This window comes from Chlamydotis macqueenii, chromosome 1 (genome assembly GCF_036417535.1).
Source record: "Chlamydotis macqueenii isolate bChlMac1 chromosome 1, bChlMac1.mat, whole genome shotgun sequence".
Classification (NCBI taxonomy): domain Eukaryota; kingdom Metazoa; phylum Chordata; class Aves; order Otidiformes; family Otididae; genus Chlamydotis; species Chlamydotis macqueenii.
The window spans coordinates 78,830,497-78,845,625 of NC_141556.1; the positions used below are offsets into that span (position 1 = coordinate 78,830,497).

General features: G+C 37.3%; 1 protein-coding gene across 1 annotated transcript in view; it reads left to right on the top strand.

Annotated features, from left to right (window-relative positions):
* Nucleotides 1–14,482, top strand: part of ATXN10 (ataxin 10) — a 103,237-nt gene extending 88,755 nt beyond the window's left edge. Inside the window, exon 11 of the mRNA XM_086757745.1 lies at nucleotides 13,658–14,482. Coding sequence (XP_086613871.1) covers nucleotides 13,658–13,842 — 185 coding nt within the window. The 3' untranslated portion in view covers nucleotides 13,843–14,482. The remainder of the gene's footprint in view (nucleotides 1–13,657) is intronic.
* Nucleotides 14,483–15,129: the final 647 nt, after the last annotated feature.

Sequence of the window (15,129 nt, forward strand, 5' to 3'; positions counted from 1 at the left end):
CAGCCAGAGTTCCTTCAAGGGACTGATGTCCAGAAACTTCTCTTCATGTTCTTGTTTCTAGTGTCTGTTTTTGTGGTTTCAGACTGTGTTACTCAGATTTCTCCTTGGATAAAGCTCACTGGAAAAAGTTTCATCCAGATTCCTTTTATATAAGAACTTCTTAGATTTCTAAGTAAAATCTTTGTAGATGCACATTTTTGTTTGAGCTTTATCTATTTCAGAGGCACCTAGGCTCTGCAGTCAAGATGTCACTATGTTTTCTGTTGAAAACAGAGTAGATACACTGATTTTCTACATTTTAACAACTAAGTTCTGCCTCCAAATTACATGTACAAAATTTTCCAAAGAAAAATGTAACTTCTGTGGTAAAAGTGGTGGGATTTTTTTTTCCCTGTCTGGATGGAAAAAAAAAAATTCCCTAAAGTATGCAATTCATCAGGAGAAGCTGGACTGCCTTGTTAGATGTTAAAAGAGCTCTTTATTACCTTTGAGAGGAGAAATCCTTTGATAGATCTTTTTATTTGTAGTGTATGGAAGCACACTGAGAGAGGAAATGGGTCTGCTCTTATCCTAAAATAAAATCCTTTGTAAACCTGTCATTACCTTAAAATTGCATCCTTTGAGATCCTAAACAGTTCTGTAATGTGCATAGAAATATCAGGAGGTTCATTGCTTTTGAGATTGCTAGCTGAAGTTCAGCTGACATGTTTGCATTGCTTTAGCTTTTTGGGTGTGAATTAGTCTTTCAGTGCCCAGTTTGGGAGAACTGTTATCTTGTCTAATTACATCTCAGGCAGACTTGTATCTTTTACATTTATACTAACAAATAGTACTTTTTCCTTCAGGATATTTCATGACTAAAAGCAAAGGACAACCTTGTTAGTAACAGACATAAAGATGATCATGGACAGTTAAGAATAAATTTTCTGTACCTCTTGCAAAGATTATTTGAATTGGTATCTTAAATTTTCAGCTACTGTAATTTTCTGTGGTTCCACGTAAATTCAATGGAGGAATGATGAAAGATGTCACATTTCCAACTGTTAGTTGTCAGGTTTTTAGCACAGGGGAAAAGGTAAATAGAATGAGACTAGAGAGATGCAGTTCATTGTAGACCTTGGAGTCTGAAGAGAAGGTTGAATGTCACTTTAAATTGTTCTATACCCTTTAAATCCTCCATCTGGAATTGGCTGCATCCCAATCATAGCTGTCCTTCTGTATTCAGAAGAAAAAAGGTGTTTCAGAATGCAAGTGGACTCATTTGCCTTTAGATTAAGGAGAGGTTCTTTCATGAGATAAATATTTGGTTTTGAAAATTCAGTTTCTTATTCTACTTCTGGAAAGTTGGATGTGTTGTACTTTACTTATGTAACCTGTGTTTAAAAACAAATAAATTAAACCTGCCACAGAATAGCAGACTGGGTTGGAGATGCCTATCTGGTTAATACCAGTAAAAAATTTACTCCTGCTTTTCAGGTTATTTGGGTTGAAAAGGTATTCTAACTCAAAATACCTTCTATCTTGCTCTCTCAACCACCATTTTCCTCATCTCTGACAGGCTCTAGCATCAGACAAGAGCCCTTCTTTTTGTTCTCATGTTTTACCTCATCCTAAGCTCTTACTGCTCCTTCCAGCTTCATTTCTGACCATTCACAGATTCCACTTGCTTAAGGCAAACATAAGGAGGGAGACCGGCCCATTCTTGTCAAAAGACTATTGAGCCTAATCTTACCAAAAAAGGTACTTATGAAAGACTTCAAATAAACTAACCTATTTATTGTTAAAAACAGTTTACCTTAACTAAGGTAACTAAGTTGTCTGGTTTTCGCTCCTTCCTAACATTTAGGCTCATGAGTAACCCACAAAGATGCAGGGGTTTTTTTCGTTTTTTTTTTATAATTTAATGACTGTCCTTAAAAATATTTATTACTCTTTTGGTGAAAAAAAAAAAACATATCACCCAAAGTACTACAATGTAATTAGTAGCTGTTAGTTAAACTGGTAAAACTTGAAAATCAGAAGTGAAGTGCAGTTTTGAAGATTGAACATTCTTGGTTTCTCAGGATGCTTGCTGATCTTACTCTTTTGAGATTCTTACAGTAGGCCTCACTGCACAAGTAGATCTGAAGTCTACCTGGGCTGAACGGAAGTATTCTTTGGTAGATGGCTAATGTTTTGCATTACCACAGGTTGCTGCTGCAGCAGCCCTTATTCTTGGACGCAGAGCACTGTTAGAATCTTATTTTCTGTAAATCAGTACTGATTGTCACTGTGACTTTAATAAAAAGGTTAAATAGTACGCTTGTAGTGACCTAGCAGTGGTTGAGGTTGGCAGTGGAATAATGGGACTTGTCAGCACAGGTAAAGAAAGAGATTTGTTGGTCTGAACCTTTAGGTTCCCAGTGCCAAAGACAACACGAAATATCAACTGAGTGGCAACCACCTACCATAGCTGGAACTAGAATGAAAAAAATTCCTACGTGCTGAGAATTCTTCTTGAAAACCCTGGACAGAGAGAGAGAGGAGGATTCTGGTTTGTGGCATATGCACAAACCTTAGCTCCTTCTCTGTCTTACAATTATATTCAAATGAACTGGTCAGACTAGAAACTGGAACAGGTACAAGTGTGGTTATTCACTGAGCAAGAACAGCCTCTGAGAGGGGCTTATTTCTTTCACCTTATTCAGCAGACCAAATCTTATCCTGTTGCTGCAAGTTACTGTGAATTCTTTGTAACTGTATTTTGTTAGATCCTAAAGGAGCCCAGGGGTCTGTGTGGCTCACAAGGGAATCTCTGTGTTGGGGTTTTTTTAGCTGCAGTGATGAGCCAGTTCCTAAATGATTCCTGAGAGTCTTCAACCTTCTTGTTGTTTCTCATGAAGAAAGGGGAAAAACATAGCTATTCCCAAACACTGTTTTTGGTTTTATTTGGGAGGGTCGTCTGTCCACCAATGCCTGTTTCTGTCGCTATACATCAGGGTGTCTTTACACTCTTGAAAGAAGCATTGGAAGTAACCGGTCTTGCTCTTCCAGAAGTGTTACTGGACTAAAGAGGTCTGTATTTCATTCTAAGTAGGATTTTTCTGTACAATATTGAGTAAAGTCTCCAAAGTGGGATTATTGTAAAACTCTGAAGGGAGAGGAACTAGGGGCGTGGTCCCTGTTGAAAAGGGTACATGAGGAATTTGTGTAACCTAATCCTATTTTAAATCACTCTCGACATTGACTTCATATCTGAAGAGTTGGAATAATACAGCTTCCATATCTTAATCCATTGTTTATCTTTTCTGTATGTTGTAAACTCTTTGGAACAGAACTCACCTAGAGGTGAAGAACCAAGGAAAAACCCTACAGCATCAGGATTAGGCATAGTGTTTGGTAGATTTAACTTCTGACTCAAAAACTGCACTTCTGAAATGTTTGTTGTAAGAAAGTGTTTACTTTAAAATACAAACACAGATGTGAAGCTTTCTTGTGAGATAGTTCTACATCTACTAGCTGTATCAGTAATCCACACTGTTGCCCCAAGAACAAATTTTCTCTTATCAAATGCAAAGTTCTCATTAACATTAAAAAGACTAAGACCACAGGAGCAACGGAGTGTGAAGCACAGGAAAAGACACTCTGGGAAATGAAAGTGCTGTCTCTTTTTTTTTCTTTCAGAAATCAGCACATTAAATTTTGTATTTGAACATTTAACAAAGTAATAATTCCTAATGGTATATTTCAGGTTGATGATTCCATAATTTCAGGATGCAATTTATTTAGTGTATCTGCAGGATGATTAAAATACTGAAATTCAGAGTTTGGGGGCAAGGAGGGGAGTATTAATTTTCTTGAAAGTATATAAAATACTAAAGCAGATTTACAGAGATGTAAATATGGAGTCTGTTCTTCAGTATCTCGTTTCTAAACAGCTCCTGTAAGTGACAACTGCCAGCATGTGTGATGTACAGGGTCCCTCTTTGAGCTGGAGAAAGTTTAACAGAGGTATACAGAATGCAAGAAGGCTCTTTCAAATGTTACATTATAATATTTCTAATCCCTTGAGAAGAGTAATCTCTGTAGACACCAACTCATGCATGTAGAAGTAAGGAATTAAAGTTAATAACTCTGTTTCTAAACCAAATATTGTCATATTTGTCCTCTGCCCTAATCCTCTTGGTGGATTTAAATCCATGACAGGCTTGAATTCTTGAAAGAAAGTGGATCTTTAGTTACCAGGAGCACCAAAAAGAAAAAGAAACTGAGAAAATATAATGTTTCATTGCTTTTATAGCTCAAACAGCTTGCTTGATTTTTCTGTAGACTTTCTTTTAAAAATTCCCCTCTGGGCTCAGACGCAACACTAGAAATTCGAGACCCAAAGGTTTTTGTTTTTTTTAAATAAAGCTAGGAGTGGTTCAAAAATATTGTTGAGGATGGAATGCCTTCTACAACCGCCTTACCATATTTCAGTCTGTCTTCTTGACATTGTTTCTTGCATGCCTCCAAAGAATATTCGGATGTCGTATGGCCAATGCTTTGCATAATATCTTTATTCTGACATTTTTCTGTTTTCCAATTTTTGGTCACTGTTATTAAAACAATCTGTAACTTTGGCTGGCAAATGCATTGTCCTATATCACTCCTCCTGATACTTAAATTGTTTTCCCTCACTTCCCCAGACCTTTGCTTAGACTTTGTTCTTTCTATTTCTGAAATTATTTCCAAAAATCTAACCATTCCTTTCTCACTAAGGATGTATTTGGCATCCATTCCACTGACCTTGTTGATTTGTTCTTGTCTCTTGGTGTCCTGAGATTTCTTCAAGGAGATGCAACCATTTCCTGAAATTGTAGTAGATATAATTACGGCTAATAGCTGTTTTGCAAAACATGGGAGAAAAACTTTAGCTGGTTATAATTTAGTTGCGTCTTTCAAAACACCCATTTATTTAACTGTTGTTGTTTTTGGTTACACACTGGACATCATCTGGTATCTGTGAGACTGGAACAGGAGTTTTATTTACCTTCATTGTTTTGATTATTTGTCATAAAGTGACATTTGAAATTAGCAAGAATGGCAGGGGTGGGAGTTATGCCACATAAGTTATTCAGAGACCCTGAAACTCAAGTACAATGCTGAAGGATAAGCTGGCATACAGATCCTTGTTGAATCTATATAAAAAGATTAATCTCTAGAGATTATAAATAGAAAAAGAGCTTCTGTCCAAATTGTGAGTCAGCTTATCTTGTCATCTACTGTAGAGTGATAAATTATAATTAGATTGACCACATCTCGGGTATTAACTAGGTTGGATTTTTTTAGTCTAGTGCCAAATTTTTGACAGTTTTATTTGACTTCTATAATCTCCATCTTAAAGTGTTTTAGAAAAGCTAGCTATTTCTACACGTATACATATAAATGCACGAGTTTATTTCTGTGTGTACGTAGATCTTTTTTCTTTACATGTCCAAGGAAATTTAAAATTACTACAGTCTGCCTGATATTTAATCAGTTTGTGAACACAATTACCATCCCCCTGTGCTTTAGTGCTTTATATCTCAGTGTTTGCAGTAGATTTTAATAATAATTTGATCCATGAGTTTCACCTTAATGGAATTTTGCATTTTTTTCCTGGACTTGGGAAAAGAAGATAAGCTAAGACATTTTTAACAGTTAGGTAACAGCAATTGAAGCTTTTTCTTTTTAATGTAACAACCTGCTAACTCACTGGTACCTCTTATAGATAACAAACAGATTTAGTTGTCATGATGTCTTGAAGTGGGATTAGTGTAATAGAAGAGACAGTGAGAACAGAATATTGTAACTGTGGAGCATTAGCTTAAGATTGATCAAGAGTGTGATTCTTTCTGTTTTAAAACCAGATGATTTATAGTTACTCATAGATTATGGGTTTCTATTAAAAATGTAAGTCATAATTTAAAAAAAAACATTGGCAGGCTGAGCAGCAAGAATGAATGTGTCATATTCATGGTTTTAAGCTAGTATTACAAGTCTGAGTATAGGAAAAAGTAAAACAAGCTAGAGGTTATGGCTTAATTTTTTTTTTAACATTCTGTAAGTTTTGGCATGAGGGACATTATAATAAAAATAGCCTGATATAGCTGAACACGTACTATGACTTTTGTAGCTGTGGAATACTTGACCAAAATTTTGTGTTTAATTTCATAGTATACTAAGGTGTGCTGGCATTGTGCCTTTAAGTCCCACAGAGCATGAGAGGAGGCACATAAAATATGGATTAAGTGTTGTTTAGCTGGCAGTCTATTAAAGACTAACAGCAATCTGGGTATATAATACTGTTCAATGATGTCTTGTGAATCTGTTAACCTAGAAATACTAGTGATTTGGGGAGAAGAGTCCCCATGGTGCTCTAGGTAAGAAATGTCTTAGTAACCCAAATTGCTGAAGCAGTAAACAACACTTTAATGAACATTGAGTACCGTTTAGCTGGACGTCACAGAAGTGAGTATGTAGTTAAAAGCAGTCAAGCCTTGGAACTAAAATGGACCTCATGGAATCATAGAATACATTCAGTCGAGAGGTGATTCTCCCCCTCTATTCCACTCTCGTGAGACCCCATCTGCAGCCCTGAATCCGGCTCTGGAGCCCCCAGTGTAAGGAGGACATAGACCTGTTGGAACGAGTGCAGAGGAGGACCACAAACATGATCAGAGGGCTGGAGCATCTCTCCTATGAGGACAGGCTGAGAGAGCTGGGGCTGTTCAGTCTGGAGAAGAGAAGGCTACGTGGAAACCTTATAGCGATCTTCCAGTACCTAAAGGGGGTTTATGAGAAAGATAGAGACAAACCCTTTAGTGGGGCCTGTTGCAATAGGACAAGGAGTAATGGTTTTAAAATAGAGGGAGGTAGATTTAGATTAGATATAAGGAATTTTTTTTTTTACAATGAGGATATTGGAACACTGGAACAGGTTGCCCAGAGAGGTGGTTGATGCCCCATCCCTGGAAGCATTCAAGGCCAGGCTGGATGGGGCTCTGAGCAACCTGATCTGGTTGGAGATGACCCTGCTTCTTGCAGGGGGATTGGACTAGATGGCCTTTAAAGGTCCTTTCCAACCCAGTCTATTCTGTGATTCTATGAAAAGGTGTGAAAATACCTTATACATGAAGCAGAACTGACAGACTTGATTTCATGAGTGACTGACCTGTGGTTGTGTGTGTTCTGTGCTGACGTGTTGGGCAAAAGAGGTATGCTTTTCTGTTCTGGTCTTAAGGTATATTTGTTGGCCGTAGAAGTTTAAATGGGTGAACTTTCACTGAAAGTTATACATGAGATACAACATGCCTGTCTGTTGATTATACAGAAGATAACAGTCCCATTTTAAATAAACCTGTATCCCACAGGGATTAAGAAATTAAGAATCCATTAAGAAATGGATTCATTATTACAGATGATGGGTAGAACATACAGATACTGGTATAAATACAGGTAGCTAGAAGGATGGTGTTCGTCTGCTAAAGGAAGAGCTAACTACTAGTGTGGGAGGTTAGTAAAGACTTGGATACTGGGAAAAAATATTTAATGTACAATTATTTTCTGCTATCTGTGTTTCCTAATTTCTGTAGGCTGTGAATTGCAGAGAATGTTGCCTTATTATTGAAACTATTTTGATTACTTTAAACTGAGTAATTTTGCCCCTTTGTCTGTTCTGAGATTATATAATTTGAGATCTTTCTCCGGCAAAGCAATGTTCTTCTACAGAGTGGAATACAAGTTGCAAACCCAAGTTCAGGTTTTTGGGAATATGCTTTCTGTCTTTATCGGAACATTTTGTGCAAGCAAATTTTTATGGGGAGTGCTTGCAGTAAGCATCAGCAGCCTACCTGGGTCTTCCTGTCCCAGTAAAAAGCAGGAGGAAAGGGCTGGCTGCAGACGTCTTATTTCATGCATGTCCAGTGAAGCTTTGCTGCCACGTTGTGGTGGATATCGAAGCTTGTTTGGTGGTGGATGGTCCAACCCTCCTACTGATCGATCTCTTGGACCAGGTGAGAGTTATCTGTAGCAGAAATGAACCTGTGCTTTAGGTTCCTCGGTGTTACAAATCTTACCTCTAAAAGGTGTGATGAGGAATAAAATGCCTCTTCCGCTATCCAGTGGTGCCTTTCCACCTTGGAGGCTTCTAGGTTAGAAGGGTTGTGCTGTGTCTGCTCTGCAAGAGCCAGGTCAAGCAAGGGATGGAAGGAAGGGCATTCCCAGCTGATGCAGCACTGCGTGTTTCTAGCTTTTAAACCCGGAATGTGGTGACTGCAGTCGTAGGTGATTAATAACTGCTATGGAATAAATAAAAATACAGGCAAACTAAATATTGTGGACATTTTTATTGTAACTTCTAGACAGAGAATTTTAGGTTTGTATAGTCTGAATTCCTGAAGTTTTCTGATGCTGATAACTTAATGTCAGGTATAAATAGAGTCCGAAGCATTAATTCTAAAAATATGAACTAGCTTCTTTAAAGTAAAGAAATAAATTAAGATAAAACCTTTAGTTCTTTACACTTTCTGTGATTACTTTTTTGGTAATGTCTTAAGCACAAGTAAAACTTACATAAAAAAGGTAAAGGAGGTATAAGGAATTGCTATCAGCTTATACAGCTTCTAGGATTTGAGAAAACTACTAAAACCCCCAACAGGAAGAAACTTGGAGAGCTTTGTAAGCAGTTTGGCTCACCATGAGGGACCAGAATCTTGACTGTCTACTACGTGTGGTCAGTCACAGCATATTGATCCAAACTGTGCTTAACAGTTGCGGTAGCTGTCTGGAGAACTCTCTTAATGGTGAGAAGAATTATCTTTAAGTAGCTGTGAAAGAAAAGTACTTAAAAGGGCTGATAGACTTGAAGGGAAATCGTTTATGTCTTTTCAGTATGGTCCAGTCAGGTCTGTAAGTGGAAGTGATTCTTCTATCATGACGCTTTAGTATTTCATTCTACAGAAGTTCTAGTATTTCATTCGCTACTGAAGTTTTAGTGATAATAGGATTACTTGCTGATAGCCAGAAAGAAATGTATTTAACAAGAACTGTATTTTCATTATCTCTGGTTTCTAGCCTTATAGACCCTGTTCCAGAAAAGCTCTTAGAGAAGTTGGGTGGCTTTAGCTGTTGCATGAACAGCCTGTTTGACTATGGTTCCAACCCAAGTGAGCTGTCATTCTTGATAAGGTTTTATATCTCTTCCTGTATTTGATACAAATTTAGTTAATACTTAAGTATTAAAAAATCTGATTTAAATGAGGTAATGGAATTGGGCAAAGAATATCCTCTTTTCCTCATTGGGCCAAATGACTCTTGAGGAAGATTTCCTAAGTAGTCGTTTAATTACTGAAAATCAACTGTGGTGCAGGAAATTAACTGGGAAGTAAAAAAAAAAAAGGTATCTATGTTATATAATAAATCAAACCATCCACCAAGGATGTTATATTTAGAAAATCCTTAGTATTAATAACTATAAAGGGGATTTAAGAAAACAAATGTACATGTTTTCTTTTCCTTGTCACCACACTTCAGTGTCCTGTATTAGTTAATGATAATACTTAACTTTTAAAATGTACTACTTGCCTTTTTTAAGCTACATACTTTCAAGATGACTTACGCATTGCTGTATATCTGCCTCATTAGATTCAAACCTTATTAATAATTTTATCTACTGTCTTTCATCCACAGAAACTGAATTGTTTTATAGAACAATTCATAGGGGTCCTGATGGCTGCAATAGACTTGCCAATAACATTTAATCCAAATTGGACCTTCTGATATGAGAATGAAAAGCTGCAATACTCTATTTGGGAAGTGGTTTGTAAGTCCTCCTCTCCAGTAGTGCATCACAGTAAGATATTGGTTAGTGACTCCTGACAGTATGTGGCTGTATTTTTACACACCGTTAAATGTATAAAACAGTCACTGAGCTGTTGCTAGCATTGACTCTAGCAACCTCGTGTAGCAGAATCCATACAAAAAGAAACAATAGAATTGTGAAAAGTTCCCTTTGCAGTCAGTGGCAAAATTTCCACAGGATTTAGTGGCATAGATTTTCATGGTTTATGCTGATTCCAGATAGTAAAATTTTTCATCCTCTAGGGCAGATTGCTAGCATATTTTCTCCACCTCTCTTCCTTTCTCCCTGTATGCCCCCCTCTCTGACAATTGAAGTTACAACCCAGAGTAGTTTAGATGATCAATTTTAAATTGCTGTATATGTTACAAGTATGGAACACAGAGCCAGTTGATTCAGTTTTGTTATTGTTCTTATAAGTCAAAATAACATAGGAATCCTATAGCATACAGTACTGATGGATTTTGAAAAAGTGTTGCTATAAATGCATAAAAATGTTGACTTTCGTTTCCTAAACACAAGTAGTCTAGTAATGAATCTCCTGCGAAATGAAATGGAAGTTTTTCTTCCTTTTGTGTGCTTTCTGCACTGTGACAGAGATATTGTAATCTTAACTTCCTTGTCTATAATATTAATTAATTTGAGAGTGCAATATGTCCTCTTGGAAAAATCTAGACAAGTCTACACAATCAGATCTACTGTGTGTGCTGCATTTATTTTCCTTTATGCAGTTTCACAACAAACAGGCTCATGCTCTTATTTGTAGTAACTATGGAAACTTTAGAAGCTCTCTTTCTAAAGCTGAGCGTACAATAAAGTGCTTAAAGTGTTGGTAGGATTAGAGACTCTAGAATATGTTTAATTTTCTCTCTAAGTCTCTGTCTTTGGAGAGGAGCAAGAGGGTAATGTGAATATTAGCTAGGGACTAGCTTTAATCTCTGCTGACACTTAAGTCTGTCTAGGTCTGCACACAGCCATCCAAAGGTCTTAGCCTCACACAGCATGCGAACAAGGGAAATAATGCATATTCATGACTGAATTTACAATGGAAAACCTACATCCAGAAAAGAGTTTTTGAGTGAGTGAAAACGTTATTGAAACCATTTTGCAGTTTCAGCTACAGTAGTCAAAGATAAATGCCATAATGATGATAGAGTTCATAAGATAATGGGGATGTCTTAGATATTATGTAAGCATGAATGGATATGATAATAGGAAAACATCATTTGCTGTGGGGTTTAGCAGTGATTTTATGCTGAAAGACATAAAGATGATGGTAACGGGATTATTCCCAAGACTAATACAGGAAAAAAAAAGTGAGAGTACTTTTTCTCTCTGTGGCACTTTGCGTGATTGAGAACTGTCACTCTTTGAAGATAACTTTTTTTTTTTAGGAGGTATTGTTTTATGCAAGTGCTGTATTTTACGCAGAGCTGTATTTTAGAAATACAACAAGAGAGGTCTGCTTCTCATCCCAGGAGCAGAGCCAGGGAGGGCTTTTAGCATGTTTCTCACAGTCTTTTGGGAGAACTGCTTGTTACTTTTTGGCACTCACAAAAATGCCCGAAATCAGACGTCGGAAGATCTGTTAGGTATCAGCATTTGTTCATCTGCGTTCATCAGCTTGCATACTTTATTATTCTGAAATTTATTCTCACCATTGGAGCTGATTATTGAGATTCTGCTCATATAGGATTTTATTTCTTTGTTATTTTATTGTTGGTTTATATATTTAAATGTAATCCTCAGTGAAAATAATTCAGTTTACGTAACTTGGCACTTGTCTTTTCACTTAACTGTAGTGGTGATGCACTGACAGAAGAGAATACATTGATAGTCTCTGTACTATTCACCACTAAGACTTTGATGTGATACATAGTTATGTTATTTTCTTAATTTCTCTCCTCTGTTATTACCCTACCTGGATCCAGCCTTTGGCCAGAATTTTTTTGATGAAGGAGGTGTGCAGCATATTATCTGACAAAGTCTGAAAAATACTCTCAGAAAAAAAGCCCTGTAGTTGTTACTGCTTTGCCATTTTTAATTTTAATTTCTGGGCTGCTTGAATGTGAAAATAAATATAAACTGCTATTAAAAGGCAAGTGACTGTTACACTGCATGCCAGTGCAAGATTGTTCCCTAGCATGTATGTTTCCTGTGATGTTTATCCAAGCTACTCTTCATTTAAAGCCTTCATTCTCTGTTGAGGATTCATAGTGCTTTTTATTTCAGTCCTTTCTCTATTCTCTTCTGGCATCTGAGTAGTACCATGGTTAGACATGGCTCAAGCTTTTTTTCCTAGTCTCCTGTATTCTCGATTTATCACTTCCCATCTTTTAGAATGTAAGCTTGTGAAGACAGGACCAGATCTTATATTAAAAAAAGCTGCTCCTGCTACATGCTGCTGCTCATCCACATTGCCTGGTGCATCCAACAGCCCAGCATGAGAGACTGCCTTTGCTGAACGAGTATAAGCCTAAGGGGGTAGTTGGAGGTGGCAGCAAGGTAAGCACAACAGTTAGTGCATGGTGCGCTGAGAAAACGGCAAGGCTGCTACTGTAAGAATGTGCAAGCACTGGTACTTGGTTTTCCAAATGCTATCATGATAGACTGCGTAAGAAAGTCCAGTTCCTCTATTTTATTGCTTTGTCTGAAGTTCCCATCTTCCACAACTGAGTAGTTTTGCCCTCCAGTTACCCCCTGGCATAAGAACACTGTCTTATCTCTCTGCTTAGACACTGTCCAACCCAAAAGACGTCAAGGAGATGAGTAAATTATGCATATTCTTCTACTGGATGTGAAGCTACATGTAGTAAATAATTGGTGCCCTGCAGGCAAACCACTTTTGTGTGATTCAGAATGGCTTGCCTCCTATATGGGTAACTTGGGAAAGATTGTATCATAATATAGCTTTTCAGCTGCAGAATTGGGACTAACATCTCTGACACTTCATAAAATAAACACTGTAGTTCACTTGGAAGATGCCTGACTGATAATCCTGGGAATTTAAATCCTTTGTCTGCGGCCCTGAAGTGTGCCTCAGTCCTGGCCTCAAGGGACCACCTTAGAAGGTGAATGAGTTGCAGCTTGTGCCCATTTAAACATGAGCAGGAGCTACCTGCTGGTGATCTTAGTGCCTGTTCTGTTGGCAAATTTGTAAAAGCACCCAGGCACAAAGAATTGAGTTTAGGTAACGTTAGAAGTTGAGTATTTTTAAGTGTCTCCAGTGTCTCTGACATTTTGTGCTGTTTTCAGTTGTTAACCTGGGTAAGATGTGCTTCTCTCTTTTCTACATGTCTTCAACTTGTACAGTGAAAATAATAGTTATCTACTTTTCTTATACCTGATTTACAGCCGATTCTGTTTGCCAGTTCTTGAAAGTGTAGTGTTGATGTGTTCAGATCATAAACACAGTGACTTTTTTTTTTTTTTTTATCTCACTAGGAAGATCATTGGAACACTTCAATTAACTGTAATTTTGATTTAAAACAATGTGTCCTTTTAATTCCTGCAGTTCCTTTATGTTCTGGGGGGTTTTTTTGTTGTTTTGTTTTTTTTAATTCAAACCTAGTAAACTTGCCTGAAGTTAATGGATATACTTCATTTAAACTTAAATTACCTCATATACAAGTATTTGCAGGTTCAGAGTCTTAGCCTGTAAATGTCTTACTTTTTCAAACCCTTGATTTCTACTGTTTTTCTGTATTTGGGGGGCGGGGGGGGGGAATGCAGTAGTATATTAAAATAAGCATTGTTTAATCCTTAAATGAAGAAATGACCCTTAACTTTGTCCAACAGTTGTGAACCAGTGGGCGGTATATGCTATCCGAAATCTCACTGAACAAAATGAGAGAAACCAGGAGCTTATTGCGCAGATGGAGGAGAAGGGGCTGGCAGACAATTCCGCCCTTGAGAGTATGGGTTTAGAGATAGAGAAACAAGATGACAAGTTAATTCTGAGATCTGTCAGGAAAAAGCCCTGATGAACAAAAAAAAAATAAGAACAGTCAAATCATTGAAAGAACATTTCTCATCTAAAATATTTTTCCCTGCTCAGGCAATCAAGATTTCTTCAGCTTTAGTTCCAGTCTGCTGGAAGTGTTACACTCATTCTCAGAAAAACTACCAAATGATACTTCTGCCTTGCTATTGTAAACAAAAGGACACTTAGAGGTTTTCTATAATACCTAGGGAAATTAACCTAGGGAAAAAAAAGATCCTTCTTTTCAGATGATTGAAATTTCATTACTTTCTTGTTTCGTTAGTAGAAGGATATCATGCGTGCGATATTGAGTTGTTATAATTTCCGTTGCTGAACCTGGAGATAACTATCATTAAAAACTCAACAAAGAAATAACTGCTTTGCAATCTGCCTTCTCTGTTTAAAAGATCTGTGCTGAGTCAGGGCTAAACAAAGTAGGTTACTTGTTTTCAATCATAGTGCTTAAGCATCTGTACTTACATAAGGATCAGTGGAACATTGGATGTACATAAATATTTAGTGAATTAAACACAGCATGCCTTCTGTGTATTTAAATTATTAGTAAATTGTCTTTTCTACCTTGTTACCTTTCAGTCCTCATGACAAGTATATTAAAAACAAAGCTGAAGCTGTTGTGGCAACAGATGCTACATTCCTTTGCACTGGGGCATGTCTCTGTTTTGGAGACTCGGGTGTTTGTTTGAATTTTATTTGTTCCTTTGGATGGTAAGTCAGCCCACTTTCCTTTTATTTTGCACTTCTCATGGGTTTTCTGAACTCTGGCAGACTGCTGAAGAGGTAGTTTCTCACTGTGATTAATTCTAGCAGTTTCTTTTCACCCCTCTGCCTTTCCAAAACATTGACAAAACTCATTTCCAGTTAATTAATTCAAGAGAGGCAGAAGAATGGAAGGCCCTGCCTCTTCATTTTGGGTACCCTCCTATATTGTTGTTGGACCCTGCCACTGTGGAATGTGGCATGAATGAGATAGGGGAAGGGGGGTGAAGAAAGGGAGGGGGGGCACAGTTAACTCTCTGTGTGCCATAGTTTTGCCCTGGTAGCCAAGAAATACAATCCTCCATGCATAAGGAAAACAAGAATTACAGCTTAATATTACTACTGCTGGTGTGTCATTGCTGTCATTTGGTTATCTGCAGCTGTGTCTAACAGGAAGATCCCAGAAAAGTTAAATTGCTCATGTTGCTGTCATCATTAATCCCATTCTTAAATGGAAAAGCATATTTATGTCCTAAAACTGCACGTACACGTAACAGACACTCAACCATGT